Source organism: Tigriopus californicus, chromosome 11 (assembly GCF_007210705.1).
Source record: "Tigriopus californicus strain San Diego chromosome 11, Tcal_SD_v2.1, whole genome shotgun sequence".
Classification (NCBI taxonomy): Eukaryota; Metazoa; Arthropoda; class Copepoda; order Harpacticoida; family Harpacticidae; genus Tigriopus; species Tigriopus californicus.
In genome coordinates this window covers 7,515,887-7,538,581 of record NC_081450.1, presented here as the reverse complement: position 1 = coordinate 7,538,581, position 22,695 = coordinate 7,515,887, and the positions used below count along the sequence as shown (strand labels likewise).

At 41.6% G+C, this 22,695-nt stretch overlaps 2 protein-coding genes across 2 annotated transcripts in view; one reads left to right on the top strand and one right to left on the bottom strand.

Annotated features, from left to right (window-relative positions):
* Window positions 1–12,287: 12,287 nt before the first annotated feature.
* LOC131889831 (cystathionine gamma-lyase-like) lies at window positions 12,288–19,597 on the top strand. Its single transcript, XM_059239034.1, has 6 exons — window positions 12,288–12,476; window positions 13,184–13,377; window positions 16,102–16,172; window positions 18,521–18,775; window positions 18,841–19,041; window positions 19,115–19,597. The coding sequence occupies exons 1-6, from the start codon at window positions 12,430–12,432 to the stop codon at window positions 19,535–19,537; spliced, it is 1,191 nt and encodes a 396-aa protein (XP_059095017.1). The 5' UTR covers window positions 12,288–12,429; the 3' UTR covers window positions 19,538–19,597.
* LOC131889832 (trichohyalin-like) overlaps window positions 19,269–22,695 on the bottom strand; it is a 15,228-nt gene continuing 11,801 nt past the window's right edge. The window contains exon 4 of the mRNA XM_059239035.1: window positions 19,269–20,775. Coding sequence (XP_059095018.1) covers window positions 20,610–20,775 — 166 coding nt within the window. The 3' untranslated portion in view covers window positions 19,269–20,609. The remainder of the gene's footprint in view (window positions 20,776–22,695) is intronic.

Genomic DNA, 22,695 nt, shown 5'->3' with positions numbered 1-22,695 from the left:
ATCAAACCAAACATCAAACAATCAAAACTCGAATCTCCATTACTGGCAATATAAGTTGACCCTACCACAACTATAACTCGAGCCGTTTTTTGCCGATTTACACCCCTACCTAGTATTCAACTGACGAAACCATTGGAGCCATGGGAGCCATTGGAGGCCGAGCCATTACTGACTGCATACGTCCGTCCACCTTGACAACAAAGCATGACTCGTTCGAACGAAGTGAAGAGGGTTTGTTACTCGGCTTTCCAGCTCTCTCTCACAACCGTCTGAGTTCACAGTTCTCTCCGTTTCGTCATTGTTATCATTACGATAATTCCTAATTCTATCAACTTTGCCAGAGTGGGTCCAAAGAGTCTAGTCAGCCTAGTAGCCAGCCACGTTTGATGGCAGTGTGGTCGATCGATGACTTTAATTGAAAAGAACATGCAGTGAATCCACCTCTTTGAAGCCTCGACAATGTCTGTTTCAACCTTCTATTGAGCTTGGCGCGTGACTCACAATAACACAATAATATCAGTGTTAGTAATCCTCCACAAGTCTCGTTTAATTCAAAGGAATTCAAAATGCAAGCTGACACAAGACGACTTGAAACGAAACACGGAGGGAGCTCTCCTGCCGTCGAATTGGATGACGTCGTCTATTTAGATGCCTGTTCAGAGCTCGAACATGAAGTGGATGAGGAGGGGGTTCTCCATGGTCGAGTGGTCATCGCCCGTGTCGTAAGCGCAACTCTTCCAACGAAGACAACGTCTCTGATCCGAGTTCAATGGCAACTCTTTCCACTTTGAGAAAGAGCGAGGAAAAAAGAAAGAAAAACGAAATTCTGTTCTACGAACGGAGGGTGAATGACAAGTGGAAATCCAAGTTCAAAGATAATAGCCACAAAATACTGAATGAAGTCACATTTTAGCCCATGATTAATAGAGATCTACTTTTATTTTTGCGTTTTGGGTGCGGGGTAAAATTGGACATACACTAATGTCCAAAGTTCAGATGAATGGGATTGAGGAGGAAATATTCCCTCACTCAAATGGCCTCTTGACAGAGATGATTTGATAGCGCTTCACTTGTTTGTTCGTTGATGATGGCTTTGAGGCTCTGGATTTTGGATGGTTTTCTTAACAAAGGATTGTTGAGTTTTTGTTTTTGCTGTGTGATGTGTTGTTGTTGATACTCGTTATGGAATAGCTATTGAAAGTAGTCTATGTAGTTTTTACTTAGTGGTGCTGCCCCTGTCGTTGCAAATACGGGATCTGATAGCTTGAGTGAAGGTGGCATGAAGAAGAAAAATCAACAAGCATATCGCTTTCCTCTTTTTCGTTCTCTCCTCCTCCTCCTCCTCCTCCTCCTCCTCCTCTGCGTCACCAATAACAGCTAGATCAAGATGTGGTTGAAAAGCCGCTTCCTTGATGAATTGAATGGAACAGTTGGTAGGCGGACATCCCCCAAAACTAGCTTAGCCCAGCCTCAGTGTAGAGTGGTTGGTTTGTCATCTCTTATTATTCCGATTCATTTCTATTCATTAGAATACAAATGATACGAATCCTACTTCCAATTCAATTTTTCAACCGTGACCCCGTCATTGTGATGATACTGGTTTTCCAAGTATTCAAGCGGCACTCACAGACGTCTCGCGCCTTCTCGAGAATCGCATTCGAGAGCCTGGCCCTTCGTCAATCGACATCTGTGGTGTCAGTTTGCCTCGGAGGAGCCCTCTTAATCATTATCATCAGTCCGGCTTATTTGAAAGTGTTCGTCCGTACATGAATCTGTGTACTTGTGTGTGCAAGTTTTGCGACAGACTCGAGCTCTGTCAGTTGATAGATTGTATGAAGTGACTACCGCTGCCAACGGACTCGACTACCAAGTTTCAATTGATTTTCCAGGAAGGTGTTTTCCTCGATGATGGATCGATGTGAACAGACCTCCGCGAACATAATTGAAAGGTTGGCTGTTTAATGGTAGTGTTGGCCAAGTAAATCGTAATGCTCTTTAGGGGAGATTCATTCGAACCTGCCAAATTAGAAGCCCCTATCACCTATCGGATGGATCGTCTAAACAAAGCGGTGGTGGTGTTCATGGCCTTCAACACCGGCGTCGCCACTCGACTCATTGATCCCCCCTGAACCAGGGCTGGACAGGGCTAAGTAATCGTAAGGTGGCCCTTAGAGTAGGCTCACTAAACCCTCGCATTCTTGTATGTACACAAATACCTAGTGCACTTGTTTTACTCTGCTTTGCCGTGGTCGTCGTCGGGTTTACCATGAGAATGAATGCAATCGAGCCTCGAGGCGTCAATTCAAGTGAGATAATCCAATCGATCAAGTGCCAACAAGCCCAGCAAGGATCGGTGGGCACGCAAGCCGTCAAATCTCGGTTCGTGTGGTGGGCTTCTAAGGGCGCATAGTGTGAGAAGATATTTGTTGGCTTTCTTCGGATTCATAAGTGCAACTCCTTGAATTAGTGGGCGACCAATATGGTTGACGGGGTACATATTAATGTTGTTGTCGGTGTTGTTGTAGTTGCCTCTGCTCCTTCTGGTACTAAGAGACTCAACCATTTCACACTTGAACTTTTTTTAGGGAGATTGTTTTATGCTTTAATTGCCTGGGACTGCTCCCTCCTAACTGGCACGAATTGTACTTGATTAGGGTTTGCCTCGCCTTTACGAGCGTCCGTACGTGTGTAGCGGCCCTATTTTCAGAGACAGTAAAGATAGGAGATGATGGGAGAGTGTTGTGAGCGAATTAGACTACGGGTAGCTTTTTCGCCTCCGTTCTTCGAGAACACAGCCCCGAATCCAGCTGCCTGGTTCATGGCTCACCTATTTCCAAATGAACCAACACCTTCATTGATCATGAAACACCGACGGCCAGCCAACTAAGCAATTACTTAACAAAGAAGTTTAAGTGAAAAAGGCTCAACCCTCTCCTCTTGCTCAGACATTGGCAGATAAGGAAAAGCCCGAAGAATAGCCACTTTCACTTCAAGTGCGTGGTCTTGAGTAGTGACATTCAACCTGATGGGAACGCCTTGTGAAATTCTGGTTCGTTTCATTTGACACTGTCCATAAAGATTACTGAATCCAAATTGGCTCTCGGCTTCTACCGTATAACTTTTCTTTTTTTTTTCATCAAAGTTGTATCCAAGAAAACTTACAATCTCTGAGTCGAGCTGACGAGATACGAAGTATATGACTTACCGTGAAAGCATCCTCTAAACTTGCATATGGGTATTGAGAATGGACACTCAAATTAGTCTCAAATGAGCTTTGTTGTGGAAGTTCTGGGCCATGCATGCCATATTTAACTGAAGTCTCCGACTTTTGTTGCTCCCAATGTTGTTTTTATTATTTGTTTTATGGCTTAATGGGGGGGGGGGGGGTCTTGTCGTTCATTGCCCAGATGATCTGTCGTGCCTATTGTCGGACCTTTTTTCAATTAGCAAAAAAAGTAATTAGTACTGAACACCTCCGAGCCTTTGTGGTTGGCCATGGCGTAGGAAATTACCATACTGGCGTGACGAAAGATCCTCAATATAATTTGAGAGGAAATCTAATGCCCATCATTCCTCATGCCTGCCAACATTTGAGGAAGCACATTTTCCCAGCTGTCTCAATCGAGCCTTGTAGTAGTCGAAAGGAGTGCAAAGTATATTAAGTATGAAAATTAGCACCAACGCTGGCACCGTGCATGAGATGCACTACTGACAACATTATTAGTATATTTCCAGTTGAGAATGTACCAACGTATGGGTGATCCAGTTAGTGATGGTCTCCTCTCTCGCCCCCCTCAATAATATAAAAGGGTCTCCCGGCCGGGAAAAAAAAGTTGGGGGAAGCCCCCTTTCCTTTTCAGGTTAACGAGTTCCTTAGGAATATGGAATCCAGTCGTTTCAACATTGCTGCTATTGGAAAGGGGGGGGGGCTCCATGAAAAAGGACCCCGCAAAGTGCTAATTTATGTTCCTTTCACCAGGTCTTCGTCGTCTCCTTCTCTTTTCTTTTCTTTCCTCCCTCCCTTCCTTTCCAGTGTTTTTCACTCATCGCTCTCCATCCTACGTAGCCCTACCGCATAACCATAGGAAAGGATTCGAGGCATGAAAGTGAAGGCTGGAAAACGAGGCATGCCTTTTCTCAGCAATTCTTCCAAATCGCTTTTTCCTACCTACCTACCAACTAACAAGTTCGTTTGGTATTATTTGTTCTCGTATATAGTACTTCAAAGACCTCGAAAGCAGTAACTCATGATTTGTCTCAATACTCGCGCCGAAAAAAGATTCATATGTATTTACTAGAGGACTAGCCCTCTAGTATTTACTAATGGTTAATCCATGACAGCAATCCACTCATCTACTTGCATATACGTGCATAAACATTATCATTGCATCAGTATAAGTGTAAAAACATTTTTGCTAGGTTCTTGATTTGCTTTACATTTCGTATTTGTTTTCCGTATAGCCTGACAAGATTTTTTTCTACCAAGTTCCCTTTCATGTACAATGTCTCGGGATCGTCATCGCTACCTATACAAAAAGTTCCAAAACGTCTGCTGGCCAATTATTGCTAATGCATGCGATAGTGCGCCAATTCAAAAATTGTATTTGCATATTATTATGACAACTCAAGCTATTTCGAAAAGGACATCTCATTCAGTCATTTCGCAAGCATTCAAAGAGTCCTCTTCGGTGGCAGAGAAGAAGGAGAGGAGGACTCGACCCCCTATGATTCGGGCCCAAACCACTAAGAGCTGAGGGGTCAAAAGTTTCAAAAGTCATAAAGTGTCAAACGAGCCAGAAACTTGGGAGTAAAATGCAATAATAAGATTTGCATAGAATACCTCACAAAGGAGCGTTGAGCTCATCAAAGATTGGAAGTGGACAACCTAGTCTTTTCAAGGTTTGTGCACTTGGAAGGCTCTAGCTGCCAGGTGAGTGACGTCACTAGATATAGCACGGCAGGGGTCAACCTGTGAGGATAGGCTGTGAAATGAGGGGATTTGGGCCATATATTTAGCAATATATCTCGGAATAAACATAATGCTACCAACAAAAAAAACATGCAAAATATGAAAAAATGTCAAAAGATGCAATGTGATTGTGAACTTGAGCAAAAAATTGAGTGGAAGAACCAGATTCATATAATTCTGAGTGCCATCTTAAAATAGGTGTTGGATGCAGGGATGAGAAATTATTAAAAGCCATTTTCTACCACCTTGCAGAAATTGGTCCGAAAATGGTAGAAAATATAATTCTTTGTATTAGTGTAAATCATCTTTTTCTAGTATTTACGATCACTTCCGTTAATTTTTAAGCCTACCTGTATGTAGTTTTGACACGTTGGGATATGTATTTTGCATCGAATGTGAGATACAACTACGAGTACTAAACGTCATTGGAGTGTGATTGAGTTTGAATTTTGCCACCGCAATCGATTTGAGTCAGGGATGCCATTTGACCTAAACTTTTTAAAGTCAAAATGACGACAATTGCATTTAAAAAAGTTATATCGTATTCAATAACCATCTTGATGACTTCGAAAAAAACTGTAATTCTTGTGGTTAGGCCTTGGATACTGCAAGTGGTCTATGGATACTGTTATCAATTCAATCAACCATCAAACAGTATAAATGTCAATATTTGAGGAACATTTTCCACTTCAGCCAATGCTATGTCAATAGGCTTTGTAGCAAAGGACACTTGAAAAACTTATCCAACCCATATGATCTTTCTTGTCTTTGACATCTTTTAGAATCAAGATCGGCCATTCTAAGCACCGACGGCCATTTTTGTCCACCTTCCAGCAATATCTGCCAATTTCTGTCACTTTCTGCCATTTTCAGCCACTTGTGGCAGAAAGTGGCAGAAATTCGATCAATCTCGATTTTTCCCATCGCTGGTTAGATGAGACTAGTTGGAAAGATTTGATATGTAACATATGATTTCTGTCAAAATGAAATATAAAAATATTAGTGAAAAAGGTAACGGAAACTTTAAATAAACTCATGAGTAAATTAAATAACTGGTTACTGATTGTTTGCTTATTTAACTTGCTGAATTTAGCGCCAATATATGAGCAAACCATAGTTTCATAAGGATTTGATGTTATTTATGTTATTTATTGTTTATTGTTATTTATATTCATACAGTTTGATCTGGCTTTATGACGAACAATTAGGTTTTTAAATTCATCTAAAGAGGTTTTTTCCAACTTGACATCAGTCAATGTATATATTATATTGACGTCCTTTGGGTTATAAAACAACTTTTACAACTTACAAACTACTTTAAAAACATGTATTCATGATAGCTTAATTTTTTTACGGAATTGATTTACTTACATTTGTAAAGTTTGATCTAGTTTTATAGAAAAAACAATGTCGTTGATAAATTCATCTAAACGTACTTTTTCCGAATTCTAATAAATCAATATCATATTGTAAAGACCTCCTTAATAGATTATGAATCAACCAACTATTATAACTTGCAAAACACTTATAGAAACTTAGGAAATGAAACAAATGTAACATCCATCATTACAAATTTTTACAGTCAAAAGCAATGATTTATGTGATTTGAAACTAACTATCAACAATAAACAAATGTGTTTTGTTTTTCTTGTCCTTTATAAATTCCAGTAGTTACTAATTAAGAGGATAGGATGTAGCAAGATATCTCATATCTGTGTTTTCTATATCATATCAAAGAGTAATGGAGTTTTTCTACACTTTCATTTGATCAGGTCTTTAATTAGTTCTTGAAAATTATGATAAGTATTCATTCCTGAAAGCTTCACAATATGAAGCTGAAGATGTGAACAAGATATATCAAATATCTTGAATATTGTTTAATAATTCATCGAGAGCATTTTTGCGCAAAATAAGATAGTAATGCAGTTTTTGAAGGCTAATAAACATTTAATAAATATTATCCTTTTTAGGAAAAAGCACACTTAAACTTTCAATTTAGCACTACACATTATTGTAAGACTTTTGAGACACTTTTGGCATAATCTTATAATTAATTTGAGCAATATTTTGCCACCCATTTTGTTAGATATATTTTAAGCGTCCAAAACTTGAACAACTACTCATTTAGTTGAAACAGTCTAAGATTACATCTTCCTTTTTCTCAAATTTGGCTTAATATGCATGGAATATTTACCACCTACAAGATACTAATATTGTTAGTTGAAGTAGAGTTTTTCCATTGCAAGTTAGTTCAATCAAAGATGAAAAATTGTGAAATTGTGAAACATAGGGGAAGATCAGCAACCACTAGCTGTCCCTGGTGGCTGAAATGTGCGTCAGCTCAGTAATGAAAATTAACCGATTCCTCCGGGGAAGGGTTGACCTCCACGCCGAGCGAATAGTTCGTGGATTGGGGCCAGTACGTCTAGATATTGATGGTGGGACCTCAGGGTTCATACAAGTGACCTTAATTTACTTTGGGTCCGTTGGAGCGTAAAGCGGCCTCAGATCGATCTCAAAGGCCAAGCTCAGGATCCATGTCAACTCTAAAATGAAGACAATCCAGGCCTCAGTCAACTCACTGAACCCTAGGTCCTGGAAGACATCCTCTTCACCTTGCCCCGTGTTATGAAAGCCATGTGTTACCATTTGAAGATCATCGATCAGATTCAAGTACGTTCGTTGAGGCAAACACTGGTAGGCAGACAAATGGATCCCTTGAATCCCTTCAATATTGGTGTCAAAATGGCAAAACTGTTAGTAAGAAGGTTGGATTTAAGCTGAATTCCATACTTTCTGGATCAGGTCTCAACCTGGCTTTAGATTCAAATATTGAGACGTCGGAGGCCCCCTTCCCATCACTAATGCTAAGCAAACAAACATTATCAATGCTCATTAGCACATGTTGACAGGAAATCTTAACATTTTGAGACGGTTTGAAACAAAAATAAAACCATTCATTTAGAAAAGTATGGTCTTGATGAGGCAAAAAACTGAAATATTGGTCGTCTAAAATGTTAGTGAAAGTAATTGTAAAGAATAACGCCATAACATTTTTTGTCGAGTAACAGTTATGTTACGAATTACTCTTTTTGACCAAAGTTATTGTAACTCTAATCCGTTCCTTTTTTGTGCCTTGCAAATTCGAGTCAACTGTTTCATGGCGTTGATGATTATGGCTTTTTCACTTATTTTTGCAAATTTTTATAGCATTATTTAATGAACAGTTTGTGCACATTACATGACCAACAGTTGCAGCAAACATTTCCGATAAATTGACCACTCTGTCTCAATCAAGTCATCTCTGTCAAACTCTGGTTTGTTCGAGATTCACGCAATAAGTGGTAAAAACCGTACTCTAACCTCCCAATGCCGTTGGGCGATTTCAGGTCGTACATTGGCCGATCCGTTTGGACAATTTAAAGGAAGTTTGTCATAGAAATTTCTGGAAGTAGCTCGAACATCAGAAACGTGGACCAGGTGAACTAAAGGTGGGCCTGACAAAGCCACAGTGTCTGAATGCCATTTCCTTCATCACACGTTCTAATGTTGAAGATGAGAATGAGAAATTTTACAACATCCGAATCCAAAATTACCAATGATCAGTCATATCAAGATGGTTTTATTTTGGTGCATAAACATACCGCCACATGTGGAAAAAGATAATCTTAAAGGTAGAGAAACATACCTGCATTTTAGATTTGGGTAAATGTCTTTCCCTTCCTCTTTGTTCTTTCGACTGCTTTTCTGTTCTCTTTCCCTGGTTTTGTTTCCTAATTGGTCCTTTCAACTAATTACACTAATTGGCGGCAATGGGATTTTACAAGAAATACAAATAGCAACTTGGCAAACACTAAGTAAAATGGCAAAGTAGTGGAACAGACGTCGTTCAGGGCATGTTCAGGGTTACCACTTCCATTTGGTAAGATCCAAAGTATAATTCATTGTATGTGCAATACGTACATCATTGATGGCTTTTGGGTTGGTAACTTCAATGATTGAGAACCAGAACGAAATGTTCAAGATCGAAAGGCAAAAGTTTTCAAATATTATTGGTTGTGCCCTAGATTCATTGCTCTTTGAAAGCCTTCTTACGCTGCACGAAACATGGCTTACGATCTGCACTTCAGAGAGCGTTTAGTGACGCAGCCTCCATCAAATAAAGGGCGGATTTCTCTTTATTGAATGATAATATGTTTGTGTTGTTTTTGACTAATTTTATCAAAATGTTTATGCATAATTAGTGACCTGGGTCACATAATGTCCTGAAAAGAAATCGTTTTCATGGCATGTTCCGTGAAGTTTATTTAGCAATCTACCATGCCTCTTCCCGTTTTGTTTGGGCTGTCTGGCGTTGCAAATAAGGGCCCTTATTGACTCATTTTACAAAAATTTAAACCATGCCTGTTGCCTTCACACCACCATAGGAATAACCAGAAATTCAATAAGGCAAGTCTTGTGGAGAGGACCACCGAGGAAAGAAGACGTGGCACAAGTTTCAAGGACAAAGACCCCTCATGATCATGATCCATCTTAGTCATCATGGAACAAAAGCCTTGCGGTGGCAGCGTACAACAGCTCCATTCGTTAGCAAGGTGGAGTAAGGATATCGAGTTGCGCATTGAACATATAGGTAATTTTAAGCTATTTTAACACAATACAATGTTATTTTAGCGCACCAGACATTTTTATTATCTTTATTTTCTCCAAAACTTGTGATTGGTGATTTAATTTCAGAACTAAAGTGAAAAAAAAGAAACTAAACTGATTGGCCCGTTTCTCTTGGAATGTTGGGTTCGACGTATATTTGCCAAATTGGAAAGTAATAAAGTAGGTCCACTTTTCATTACAACGTCGCCGGCTGGACTGAAAGAGGTCTTGGCGAGAATCAGAATTGGGAACGAACGACCCGAGGAGAAAGAAGGAGATGGTAGAAAAGGAAAGAACAGGGAAGCAAAGAAAGAAGAAGGAGAGAGAGAGAGAGAGAAAGTAAGCGACACATCACCACTTCCAGGCCATAAAGCTTCATCCCCTTGGAATGAAGTCCATTGCCTGGGTCTTGGAATGACCCAATACATTGACTGTGTGTGGAGCACATTTTAGACACGTTCTCCGTACACACCGTTTTGTTATCTGAAGCACGAAGAAACATTCAGGTCTCTTAATGTGTGCCTTCTATCTGCTTCTGGTATGTAGCCCACCGTATGTCTGTGCGTAAGTATCTGGAGCATTGGAGAATTCAGGAGAGTCCGAGCCTCAACCTCTCCGCTGAAATCCAACTCGGGCTCTCATCCTCGGATTTTCTCATCCCATTCACTTGGCTTAACTGGTATGGCCTCGACAATGGCTGGATAGGCCGTCGATGGCCGACAAATAAGCAGCCCTAATGTATCTTTTACGAGATGGGGTCATTTTGATAGAGTTGCACGATTTCCCTTCCTCTCCACGCTCTCCACGGAGAAAAGGCGCGACAGAACGGGCGTGACGCTCAAAAATATTTTGGCATAGACATCTACGAACAGGGACATTGGTAATTGTGTCCATTGCAGAATATTTTGGATGGTATACTTAATTGCCTCATACTAATACAGCAATGATGAATTTAAATGGAAAATACGTGTTACCATGGACTTGGACAAAAAAAGGACCTCTTGCTTGAAAAAATCTTTAATGGGAAAGTGGGTGAAAACCAGCGTAAGTGTGAAGAAAAACTTGACCTTCCAACACAGTGGTTCTTTGTTCTTTCCCTGTGAGCCTTGTGATTGTCACAAGGGGGCTTGAAGCATACGATGGTAAGTGTTATGGATGACATGTGAAAATATACAAAACAATTGTTACCTTCCAAGCAAATCCAAATTGTACTGGCTATTTTCAACTAAGCATATCCAAAGACCCCGAGAATATATATTTATGGGGATAATGAAATATCTTTTATGATTCTAATTATTTATTTCCGACCATTTCTTTAAATTTTTCTTTAACGCTTCCAGGTAAAAAAAGCATTTCTTGCGAATGATCTGGAGACATTTTCTGTTATTGAGAACCTAATAAATGCTCAAGAGCAGATTTTTGTTGACTTTCTTTTTTTCGCGTGGTAGGGTGTGAGCTGATGGTCGGAAGTGACACAAACGAAGCCGTGGGTTAAAAATGAGGAAAAGCTGAAAAATTTACGGATCTTGTTATCAACACGAAGAATGTCACTCAAAGTAAAAACTGTCATACCTGATTGGGTAAAAACAAAACATTACAAAAAGTGGTCGAGAACAACAATAAAACACGATGTCTTCCGACGAGCATGTATTATCTAAGAAGCCCGTGAACAAAAAGTTGGTCCAGGAGTCTGAACAAATGCCTATCCTAATGATTTTTGAAAATGGTTATTATTTATTTCTGAAGAACTTTGAAACATTTAATTACCAAAAGGGTAGTTCGTTGTAAGACACAAGGTTTTTGCCAGTGGAACGATCGCCATTGAAGCAGTTGTCATCTCTGCCACATTCCTTTGGAACCTTGGCTGCCTTTTTTTGAGGGGCAGGGGGGGGGTGCTTGTAAATGTTGCGCTACAGAGTACAGCAGTAGTACATGCCTGGCCGAATCGGGAATTGGGGATGCGGTCTGAAGTTGGCCCAAATGGCCCTTTAATGACGTCGTCAATTCTCGTAAAAGTAGCCACAAGAACAAGTGGAAAGGATGCCACCGACGTCGTTGGATACGGACATAACATTCTAGACTCATCCCAACTCACCCACGCGCCCACTCAGACCTGTAGGCAGTGTCAAGGCTGCGTGCGAGTCCGGGTACTTGAGACCTCGAAAATAGTATCGCTTTTCATGTTCGTCGTGTGCACAAAAGCCGAGAGTTGAATCTGTTCTGGGTGGTTCGTTTTATGACGCACGACCAGTGGAACAAACCTTTGAATTTTCCATCCATTCCATCCCGTTCTATCTTTGCACCAACACAACTCAGTCAGTTATTGAGGCCGGCGTTAAAAGACCTAACTCCATGGAAACAAAATGATTCTATGAATTCATGTGATCCAGAACTGGCTATCGAACGTTCGAAGAGGCTGATTTGAATCATAGGCCTACATAAATGTCGTTAGCAACAACGTGACTAACAACTTATAATTGGTGCAAAAAGACGCCCGCCATAACTCATCTCTGCGTCGCATCAACCTTTGTTCGTAAAATGTAAAGATGTTATGAAAATGAGTGCAGATAATGGCATCGAGGTAAAGAGGGGGCAGAACGCCATTTATCTTTTATCTCGGTCCAAAAGGTACATCATAACGTAATCTTTAGCCCAGAGCAGAACTAGTTTCTTCGACTTGTTTTATGAATTCGGGTTGAAGAGTTAGTTCACGTTGGTGTATTGGTCCGAACGAACGAACGATCGAACGAACGACCCAGAGGAACTGGGTAGTATAGTACTCGCACTCAAACAAACCTCAACTGACGAGTATGGAGAGAAATTTCTCAACGCTGTCCCTTCACACTAGGCTTTCCAAGTGAGTGCATCTCTCGCATTTCTGTAACAACCCTAGCAATGGATCCTACCACTCCTACTACTCCCAGTGCCACTAACACAATATCCCTACCTTAGCCAGCTTCGATGTGGCATTTATTATGTTCCGCCTGACTACCTTAGGGGAGGTCGTACACGTCCTAGCTTTGACTGGAATTAATGAGCTACGTCCATTTGTTCCACGATCATCGTGTGAGATGGATCCATTTTCGTGCGAAAGCCAATCCAAATGAGAATCATTTGTTTCGATCAGGATTTGTGACGGCAAACACGACCCTTCACTTTTGCTTCTTTAGTGGATCCAACAATGACAAAGGATTCTGCCACCGACGTCGTTCTAGACTTGTATATTAGTCGATTTAGTTGTGGCTCATTCATGTGAAACTCCCCTGCGCAAGTGATCCAAAAGATTGGTTGCCCTTATCCTTGTGGCCTCTTAACCTGAGTCACTTCAATTGCTACCGTTTGGAATTAAAATGAACAATAATCTAGCAATTTAAATCATTGAAACATTACTCGTCATACTCTTACTAAACGTCCCAGAAAGTACCAATACAGATACGAAGTTTGGGTTGAAAGATTTCGCCCCGGCTTTGGTTCCTTTTGGGACCAGCCGGAGTTGCTCAATGCTTTGGGCAGTGGCGGATGGTAGACTATAATCTTCTCCTAATAAGAGATTTCAATTGTCAGGGAGGAAGAGGATGGTTCCACCAGCGTGGTTCCTTCGATAACGAATGCAGCCACCTTCAAGACCAGTTCCGACTACATCTTGGGCCAAGGTAATGCCTATTGTTATGGGCGGTATGGGAACACCACTCGTAACACTTTGGAGGCTACCATCGCCAAATTGGAAGGAGCCGCTCAAGCATTTGCTTTCAGTTCTGGTAAGTCGAAGAAACTCGGAAACGTCGTTTTACAAAGGCACTAATGACCCAAGCATCGTCAGTGGAAGGTCACTCGTATAACTTGAACAACCCATATTCCATGTAAGGCTACTAAACAGACTTTTATCACTACAAAATTACTAAAAAGAATCAACTCATGAGAGCAGTCAAGATGACGAGTGGAATAAGAAACTGTGTTTACGAGGTACTAGGGATAGTGAGTATGCTCCCTAGAGGCGAAGAGATTGAGGTCAGGTCCCGTCTTTGGAGAACTGAATCCCAAATATCTCCTACTCGAATTGAGCTCCCAACCGCGTGGCAATTCTAAAATGAGCTTCACACCAAGTTAAACATTTTGAACATTAATTTCATGGAGCAAATGTAAAAGTATTATAATTTTTTGGCATTGCGCGTACAGGGCAACCTGATTGTCGTGCCAAGCCTTAATGTGAGAGTACATGCCATAACTGTCCCAAATGAATTTTGTGCTAACGTCATTGTGTTATTAGAGCATTTGTTTAGTGTTATAGCAATACTTCTCACAACATCTGATGATAACGTTATTTACAATAGATCAAATCTACGTACAGTCTGACAGCCAAGTACAATTACAGGTCCATTTTTCAAAGAGATAGTACATAAGGGGATAAATGTGAATGCTGATTGAGAAGTGGATATTAGTTTTGTTCCAATGACCCCCATCCTCATATGGGGCGGCATGTTTTGCTCCAGGCCCTCCTAGATACATTGTTCATGTCATTGTCCACCGCACCCCTCAGTTTTTTGCTAGTCCATGTCTCCAGGTGCAAAAGGGAACATGATGGAACACTTGGAACACTTAGGGAATTACGGCGAGAAACGAAAGAAAGTGGACAGGGTGTCGATTGGTCGTCTTTGTTCGAAAAATGCGCACCTTCATTTATCATCCAGACAATGCCCCAGAGTGATCCATATTCTTCAAACTACAATCGTGCTTACGCACATTCACAAACTCTGTGGTGCATTACAATACAGTATAGCACAGTTCTACATTGTATAAAAGGAAGGAAGGCATTGGAAAGGGGGAGAAAACAAAAATATCGCAAACCAAACACTTACCTTTTGGCCGGTTGTGATAGGCTGGCCGGCCCAAACAAATGCAAAGTAAAAGAATCAACCACATACTTTGTACTTCCATGTTCCGAGCAAAAGTTATCAAATCAAGAGGTAGTAAGGAAATTGCATTGAAAAAAATCAAGTGGAACTACCGACTTTTGAGTAAAGAAAATGGTACACAAGGAATTGCCCAATTCCCATTTCTCATTTTGGGGGAAGTAATCGTATTTCTAGAGTCAGGTTGTTATTTGATGGTTGTGAAGCCTTTCCTTGTTCCATTTTTCATCTCCGTCCCATTAGTCACCTCGGGAATTCCCTCGTTCCAGCATTACGACATCACAATATGAGATTGGGGAACGGTTGCAAGTTGTAATTTTCATTTCCCTTCATTCTACCGTCTCTACATCACTTATCAAAGAGAATCATGATCCAAATAAAGAAGGTTTTTGATGATGATACCACTGCCTCCATGCCAATTTCAAACGCGTCTAAAGGTGTCTATGAAGAATGAAGAGGAGGAACAGCATCCAAAAGACGCTTAAACGCGCCTCCTGTCTGACATGCGAAAAGGCTAGCTCGAGTTCATGATAGATGAGAGTGAGCTCTTTTTGTTCCAGCCCCAGGGTGGTTCCATGACTGCTTTTTCCTCCAACTATCGTTTTTCAATCGGATGTGTATGTACGAGTATGTGTACGTAGTTCAGTTTGTCTCACGCTCCAGCGATCTGACTTTCAACTTCAAGTGAAGCTAAGCAATACCCTCTAGTACACTAGTGATAGGCAATTGTTAACATTGAGTGAACATGTTCAGACAAGCAAAAAACAAGGCTCATCCATAGGGCAAACATCCCATTTCCTTTAAATTGTTTGTTTCATGACCTCTGTTGAAAATGAGAATTCAACAAAGAGTGCTTGAAGGGCCAAGTTGGTTTATCTTAAATCCTATTGTGAATTGAGTGCCCAATGAATTTATTTTCGACTTAAACATTCCCTGTCCATATTGGTTAAGCCTACTTTTTCGAGAAGAGAAGTGCTGGCCCTGATCTAGTGTCTGATCCATCCGCCAAAGGTAAAGAAAGCCATTCGTTGTGAATGAGAAAAGGGGAACGAACGACTCTTTAGACGCAATCTTTCTTGTACATCCTTGCTTCTATGTGCTTACTACGTATGCATATTTGTGCTCTGGAACCATCATGTCCACTTGTATGCCCTTGTGTGGCATTGTAGACCGAATGGAATCAATGGAAATTGTCTTGAGACTTATTTTCTGATTGAAATGGGCAATTGACAAATGGAATTATTGAAATAAAGCATGAAATGTGTTCGGATCCAATGCAATGATTATTGGAGCACAGTTCAGTTACGTCCGAGTATGGAAACAATGCAATATTGGGGTATCAGTTTATCTAAAGGGGTGAAAAAACAATGAATGTTTTCTTTAGGGACTCCACATGTTGGAGACTCGTTTGAAGCCGAGCGATTCCCCCGTCACGTCCCCAATTCTCCTGCTTCAGGAGCTCGTTTATTCCACCTTGTTGTTGCCCCAGGTTGTTTTATTTTTTGAATGCCAGCTCATGCTTGAATTGAGTTTTGGCTCTCACTTGAATTGATTCTTGATATTCGTTTCCAGGGATGGCCGCTACGAGCGCTGTGGTCGATGGCTTGCTGAAACAAGGCGACGAAGTTGTGGCCTCCAAACAGGTTGGTTAACTTGTTAATATGAGAACATCTGGTTGATAATTTGTTATCATAGGTGATCGTTTGATAGTGAAGCGTAGCAAGCAACGGTACGGTACGTTGATTTATTCAATGAGTAGAACACGTGCTGTTTTCCCTTTATAGTTTATATTCAAGCCGGCTTCTACCAGTACCTTTTAATTTTGGCAGTGGTGAACATTCTTAGTCGTAAATCTGTGAGTAAAATGCCCATCGCGTTAATTTGTTGCATTTGACACAAACTAAAGGAACTAACTTGTCAATAGCTGTTAGCTGATTAACGCCCATCCATTGCATTTGATATCTTAGTAGTATTACCTTTTGAACGAGTAGATTCGCTGAAATTGAACTTTCACCAATCACTTCATCAATGATTATTACCAGAGGGCGGATTTGAAAGTGCTGCTTTGAGCTATAAGATGTTATTCTTATGTGTTCAAAATAACGATACAATGTACAGAATTTTGCTCTCGTATTGGGAGGGATTAAAGAAGTTGAGACTGTTCAGTGTTCAGGTTTTGGAGGCAATTCTAGTGACCGCAGAGGCCTAATGTGCATTTTGAGAGCACCTTCAAGCCCTCGAGAATCCAAGCTAGTTCGAACAATGAAGTCCACTTCTCTTCTTTCTCGGGCTCCTTCATTGTTTAATTTGCTTCCCTCTTATATTCGTAGGGAATACGTAGGCCTTGTTGATCCGGTTGCATCTTTCAAGTCAGACTTGGACAAGTTTTTGACGAAAATTCCTGATCAACCTTATATTCAAGGGCTGGCTAGATCCGCCGACTCTGATTTGTTGGTCGATCAGATATATAGATGTAAAGTGAAATAAAATGAACAGCTTTTTCGCCTTACACTGCTGAGAATTCCATTTCCAGTAGGAGGCTTCAAGGAGGCAATATCCGATTCGCCTGATGTGTGAATATTTTTTTCGCTTCAGAATAGATTGAATTTGCCCAACGTGAAAACACATTTTTGCGTTCAGTGCCACTTTTACAATTTTCAAAAGTCAACCAAGTTTCCTTGAGTCAATGTAAAAGTGCTACGTAGTTGGAAAAGTAGTTTTCCCGGTCAAAATTCAGGCAAAAGTGGCATTTCGACAAAATGTCCCAAAAGTGTTTCTTTTATTTCAGCTAAGACCTGAAAGTATGTGAAAAAAATATTTTCCTATTAGTGAGAAACTTTCGAATCTGCCCTTTAGTCATTAATTTTTCACGAACGCCAAGGTTGGCATTGGCGTTAAGAGACGAATCGAAACCAGTTCTTAACTCGAATGCATATGCATTTAAGGTTAAATACATTTTTTTCAATCTACGGTAAAGAGAGCAACTGACCTAAATCGTGTTTCTTAGTAAGTGGCTTTAAGATCTTTTTTTTTATAAAAGCCAGTCAGTTTCAATCAGGGCCCCTGGGTTTGAAGCACTCAGACAAGCAGCAAACTTGACAGGGACAAATCGAGACATCCAATGCAATTTGATGGAAAAGCGATTCCCACTTCTTTGGATTCAATACAAGTTGACACACACTATCAATAAGTTCACCAACATTCCCGAGCATCATGGCTGGCATTGGATAAGTGATAGAAATCCCCAAAACCAAGGCCTCGGCAAATTGATTGTGCATCTTGGAGCAAAACGTCGCATCTCTTTTCTTGGTGCCACGAGCCAGCATGACTGTCTATTTCTCCTCTGTTCTGGTCTGAGCTAAGAGTGGTATTGTCGTACAATCATGAGCCATGCTTGTTCCTCTCTCCTGAATCCCCTCTCTCGAAGAAGTACACATATGCACAAAACTAAAGCCTCTGGTACTTTATGTATGTTTGGACGAAACCCACATATACGTCAGTACAGGACTCTTGCATGCATGATGTTCTTGGGTGAGATCCAGAGGTCCATGCCCAAAGGAGACAAGGAAGGGGACTCCATCAAGACTTCTTAGCCAGCCAATTTAATCAAACTTGGAACCCACCCAGATGTTGTGAGGGATATCAGGGGTCTGAGACTCTTTATTTTTATTTTTTGTCCCATCACCCTCTCGGCCAAAGCGACGACGAACCGAGGGGAGGGTTTCCCGGTTATGGTTGATGCAGATATGAAGGTCCCAAGAGAGCAATTTATGGTTCTCTTCTCCTAAATGACTTTCTAGGGCTTGTGCCCTGTCTGTTGCCGCCTAGACGATCGAGATCCACTTTGTAGAGCAAGCGACATGGACGACAAAAATGGGACCCAATTGGGGCTGACTCCAGTTACAGTAGTGTACCTACTATTTACCCTAAGACCAATGTTCGTTGATGCGTTTCATATCTTTATTTCTTCCTGCTTTAATACTTCTCTAAGATGTATGGTGGGACCTACTCGTTGTTTACGGAAGACCTCCATAAATTTGGCGTGTGTCTGAAGTTGGTCGACAAGTCCGTCGTCGATGACATTGTCTCAGCTTTGACCTCGAAGACGCGGCTGGTTTGGTTGGAAGTATGTTCCAACCCGTTGTTGAAGATCCTGGACCTTGCCCTGATGGTCAAGGCCATTAAAGGGTACAAATCTGACATCATCATTTGTATCGACAACACCTTTCTCTCCCCATTCATTGTGGTAAGTCACGCTCATTTCCCATTCATGTCCATCACATCTATGAAGTTGGTCTTACTTTTATTTAGAAGCCCTTGTCGTTTGGCGTGGACATGGTCATGCATTCAATGTCGAAATATTACGGCGGTCACAGCGACATTATCATGGGATGTTTGGCTATGAATGATCCAGCGCTGGGAAGCCAAATCCTGCGTGCCCAACGGATGCGTGGAGGTGTGCCTTCAGCCTTTGATTGCTACCTGATGATCCGATCCATTTATACTTTGGAGGTCAGGTGATCAAGGGCAAGTGGAAGAAACCATGGCAAGGATATAATCATGGTACCTTTTTTTTCATGGCTAGATCCGGATGATGAAGCATCACGAGAATGCCCTGGCCGTGGCTAATTTTTTGGCCGATCATCCCGGAGTTGCTGAGGTGGTGCACCCATTGCTGGCCAACCATCCTTCTCATGACTTGGCCCAACAACAACATGGCGGTCTCCATTCGGGTATGATTGCCTTCACGATCAAGGGGGGCAAACGCGAAGCCCTGGCCTTCTTCGACAACTTGAAGTTCATCACGTATGCCGTGAGTTTGGGTGGGGTGCACTCATTGATCAGTCATCCCATGAGCACCACCCATAGTTTCTTGAAGCCCGAAGATTGCTCGGCGGTGGGAATCCATGAGGGAACCGTGAGATTCTCCGTGGGAATCGAGAATGTCGAAGACATCAAAACCGAATTGAATCGTGCCCTTCGAACTGCCCTGAAGTTAGAGATTTAAAAGAGCCCGAGTACAGTAGTACATTTGGCTCCTTTCAATACAATACGTAGATCAAACTGATATTTAGAGCGTCGTTAGTGTTGTTGTCTGGTTTTGGGAAACACGTCATCCCCTTTGGAGACAATCTCCTTCCAATTCCCGTCGTACATATTGAACATCTTCATCTTCATCTCGGCCGGGTAGACCATGTCATCCATGCTTTTCTCCAAGGCTGTCTTCTGTGCCACCAAGTGAGTCGATGGATCATCCGCAGGATCGAACAAATTGAACCAGGCACCCGATTGGCGATTCCAGCGTGTAAAGTAGGCATTGGAGGAGGCGAGTAAATCCGTTCGGAGGGAAATCATGACCATTTCACAGACGATGAAAAAGCTCAAGAGCATCAAGGCCACTTTCTTGCCTGTCACCATGTTACTCCCTGGTTTTGGCACTTAATGTAAGGGACGGACCAAACCTACCAAAGAGAGCAATCAAACTCAAACAACTGAGGTCGTTAGCAAATGTCCACGTCTTTCTTTTTTCTGTCTTTTGTCACTAAAGCAACCTCTTGTCGGCGCCACTGACTACTAAGTTGAACAAGTATCTACTTGCTGTGGCCGCAGAGCCGCAAGAACACACACTGCTTTGATGATGATGATGACGAGACACTTCGAGGAGACAGGTACATAAGACAAAGTTGAATGACTCCGCAGAAAGTGTACTATGTGGAGTTGCCGGTGTTATGGAAGCACACGTGCTCTTAGACTTTCCAACTTTGTGCACAGCACGATGCTAATACCAAACCAGTTTGTCATACGATCATAATACATTACCGCTATGTGCGGGTTGATCTAATTGTTCAGACATTCAAGCGGGCATTGCGGCCAACGAGAGACTTAACCATTGATATGAGTCACATTTTTAACAGAGTAGGTAAATTTAGAGTTTTGAACGTATTTTGAAACTCCAAACCCATTGCGTGATCAAATTGTCATGTATAGGCTAAAATTTCAGAGAAAAGGTTTTCTGCGTCTTAAAGAGCAACATTAAAGAGCCCCATAAAGGTGTTAGGTGTTCGTGTATTATGTCATTTTTAGTGATATCTCTTGTTTCGATATCTCTCCTGGCATCGTCGCTCCTCTTGATCGTCCCACTCCACGGGTTTGCTCTTGTTCAGATCCGCCAATCGTTTCATGCGTTCCCGATATTCCTCCTCTGCTCGATATTCGTCCCAATTTGCCTCCAATAATTGCTTCTTCCTGAAAACAGCAAGGACAGATCAAGTCAATCGTTCACATCTTAGGGAGCCCGAAGGGTTGGGAGAAGTTCGAAGAATAGGAAATAATCATGATTACGACTTCAAAATGGACTCGACCCATTCTACTCTAACAACAACTCTGAGGGTTAGTGGTAAGAAAGTGAGAGGAACCTTTGTTTGGACCTCAAAATCGCCCCCCCCCCTTTTTCATGCATTATGCATTATTCAAAAGTCTTCCTGACAAAGAGCGAACCTGGTTCATGTTAGAGCATAAAAGCACACCAGGATTAATTTCTCTTGTTTTATGAACATCATCACCACAGCTTGGCTCGATCGATCGATAAAAAGAGGGTCCAAAAAAAGCGAAAGGGTGGCAAAATCACATTAACAACAAAAACAACAAAACAACTCCGATAATCCCGTAATAACATGTAACTCGTTGGTGTTCTCAGGATAGCCTCAAAGTGGAGATGAACGGTTGGTCGGTGGACTGTGCAGCCAAGCCAGAAGTACTTAACAAAGGCAAAAAAGGTCACAACCGACAGCGTTGCTTTATGGGTCCCGGGACTGGCTTTTCCACCCACCTATAAATCTTCCTTTTCTTCGACTTGGACAGTTTCTCTTGGACTCGCTCGGTTGTGTGGAACGTGGCACTTTCGTCGGTGGAACAAGCCCTGCCCAAGTCTTAGTGGATAAGAACGATTTTGTCGTTTCGGGTCCCTTCGTTCACACTTCTTTCTTGTTTTCTCACACTGGCCTCTCCATCTCTTTGTATTCGAAGATTTAAAGATTGCATTGTGTATTGGATTAGCCCTAGCCAGCTACATAGCTCGGTTCACCCGAAAGAAAGACCTGGGTCTCATATAGGCTAGATTTGTGTCGATTTGAAAAGGAAAGTCCGGAAGAACTGGAAGAACTGGCCTGAAATTGGGGAGGGAACGAATCTGGGATTCAGGACTCGACAAGTCATTTCACACCCTTCCATCCAACACCCACACATCACACATCAAGCTAGGTCTGTCGTCGCCAATTCATGCTCTCTCGCTCACTCTTCAAAAGCAACTGCAGGGGCTTCTTTGAAATCAAGTTTGATTGGGAACAGAAGATCAAAGGTCGTGATTGAGGAAAATTGATTGGACTTTTTCTAACAAAGACCTTTTCAAATTGGAAATAGCCAAATTCGACTCCGGTGTAAAAAGGCCATTGTTGTCACGATTTTATTGTCGAGAGGACTTGGAGAGCTAAGTAAGCAAGAAAAAGAGCTAGAGTAGAGGAGGCTGATCAAACTACAAGAGGTGTGTTGGAACATGATTATGATTTCATATTGTCTGCGTGTACAGTAGTATTGTTACCCAAGCAATCTCTACATAAAAACCCAATGTCTGATCCGATTGGCTCTTGTTTCCCTCCAAAAGAAAAACGTTACCAGAACTTTGGGAAGGGGGAAAGGCATCAAATGTATCATCCCCCTCTCCCAATGCTCTTCCAGCCCTCTCCCGACTTGGACCCACCTCAAAAATGGCAAAAATGAAGCAATTGCCTTTACATTCTCTCCTTCACACTCACAGACCAGAGCTCAGAGAGCGACAGTATAGCAATGGTGCTGCAGCCTTTCGTTGGGCTCTTTGACTTCCCACTAAATGGCCAAATTTTATCCAAAGAGACTGCTGGTGGTATTCATATTGATCACTGAGTTTGTCTTGAGATACGGCTCGATTCGTTGCGCTCAAAAGACAACTTTGGATAGCGAAGCATTTTGCCGATGGTCGTTTTGACGAAAACATAAAACGAGGGGGACGGAAATTTTTGTTGCTTTTCTCCGACCGAGTAGAATGAAGCTACTTTTTATATCAAGCGAGTCACAAAAACGGGGGAAAAGCAATTTTCTCCAACTCGATTCCATCGACCTCTTCCTCCGCCT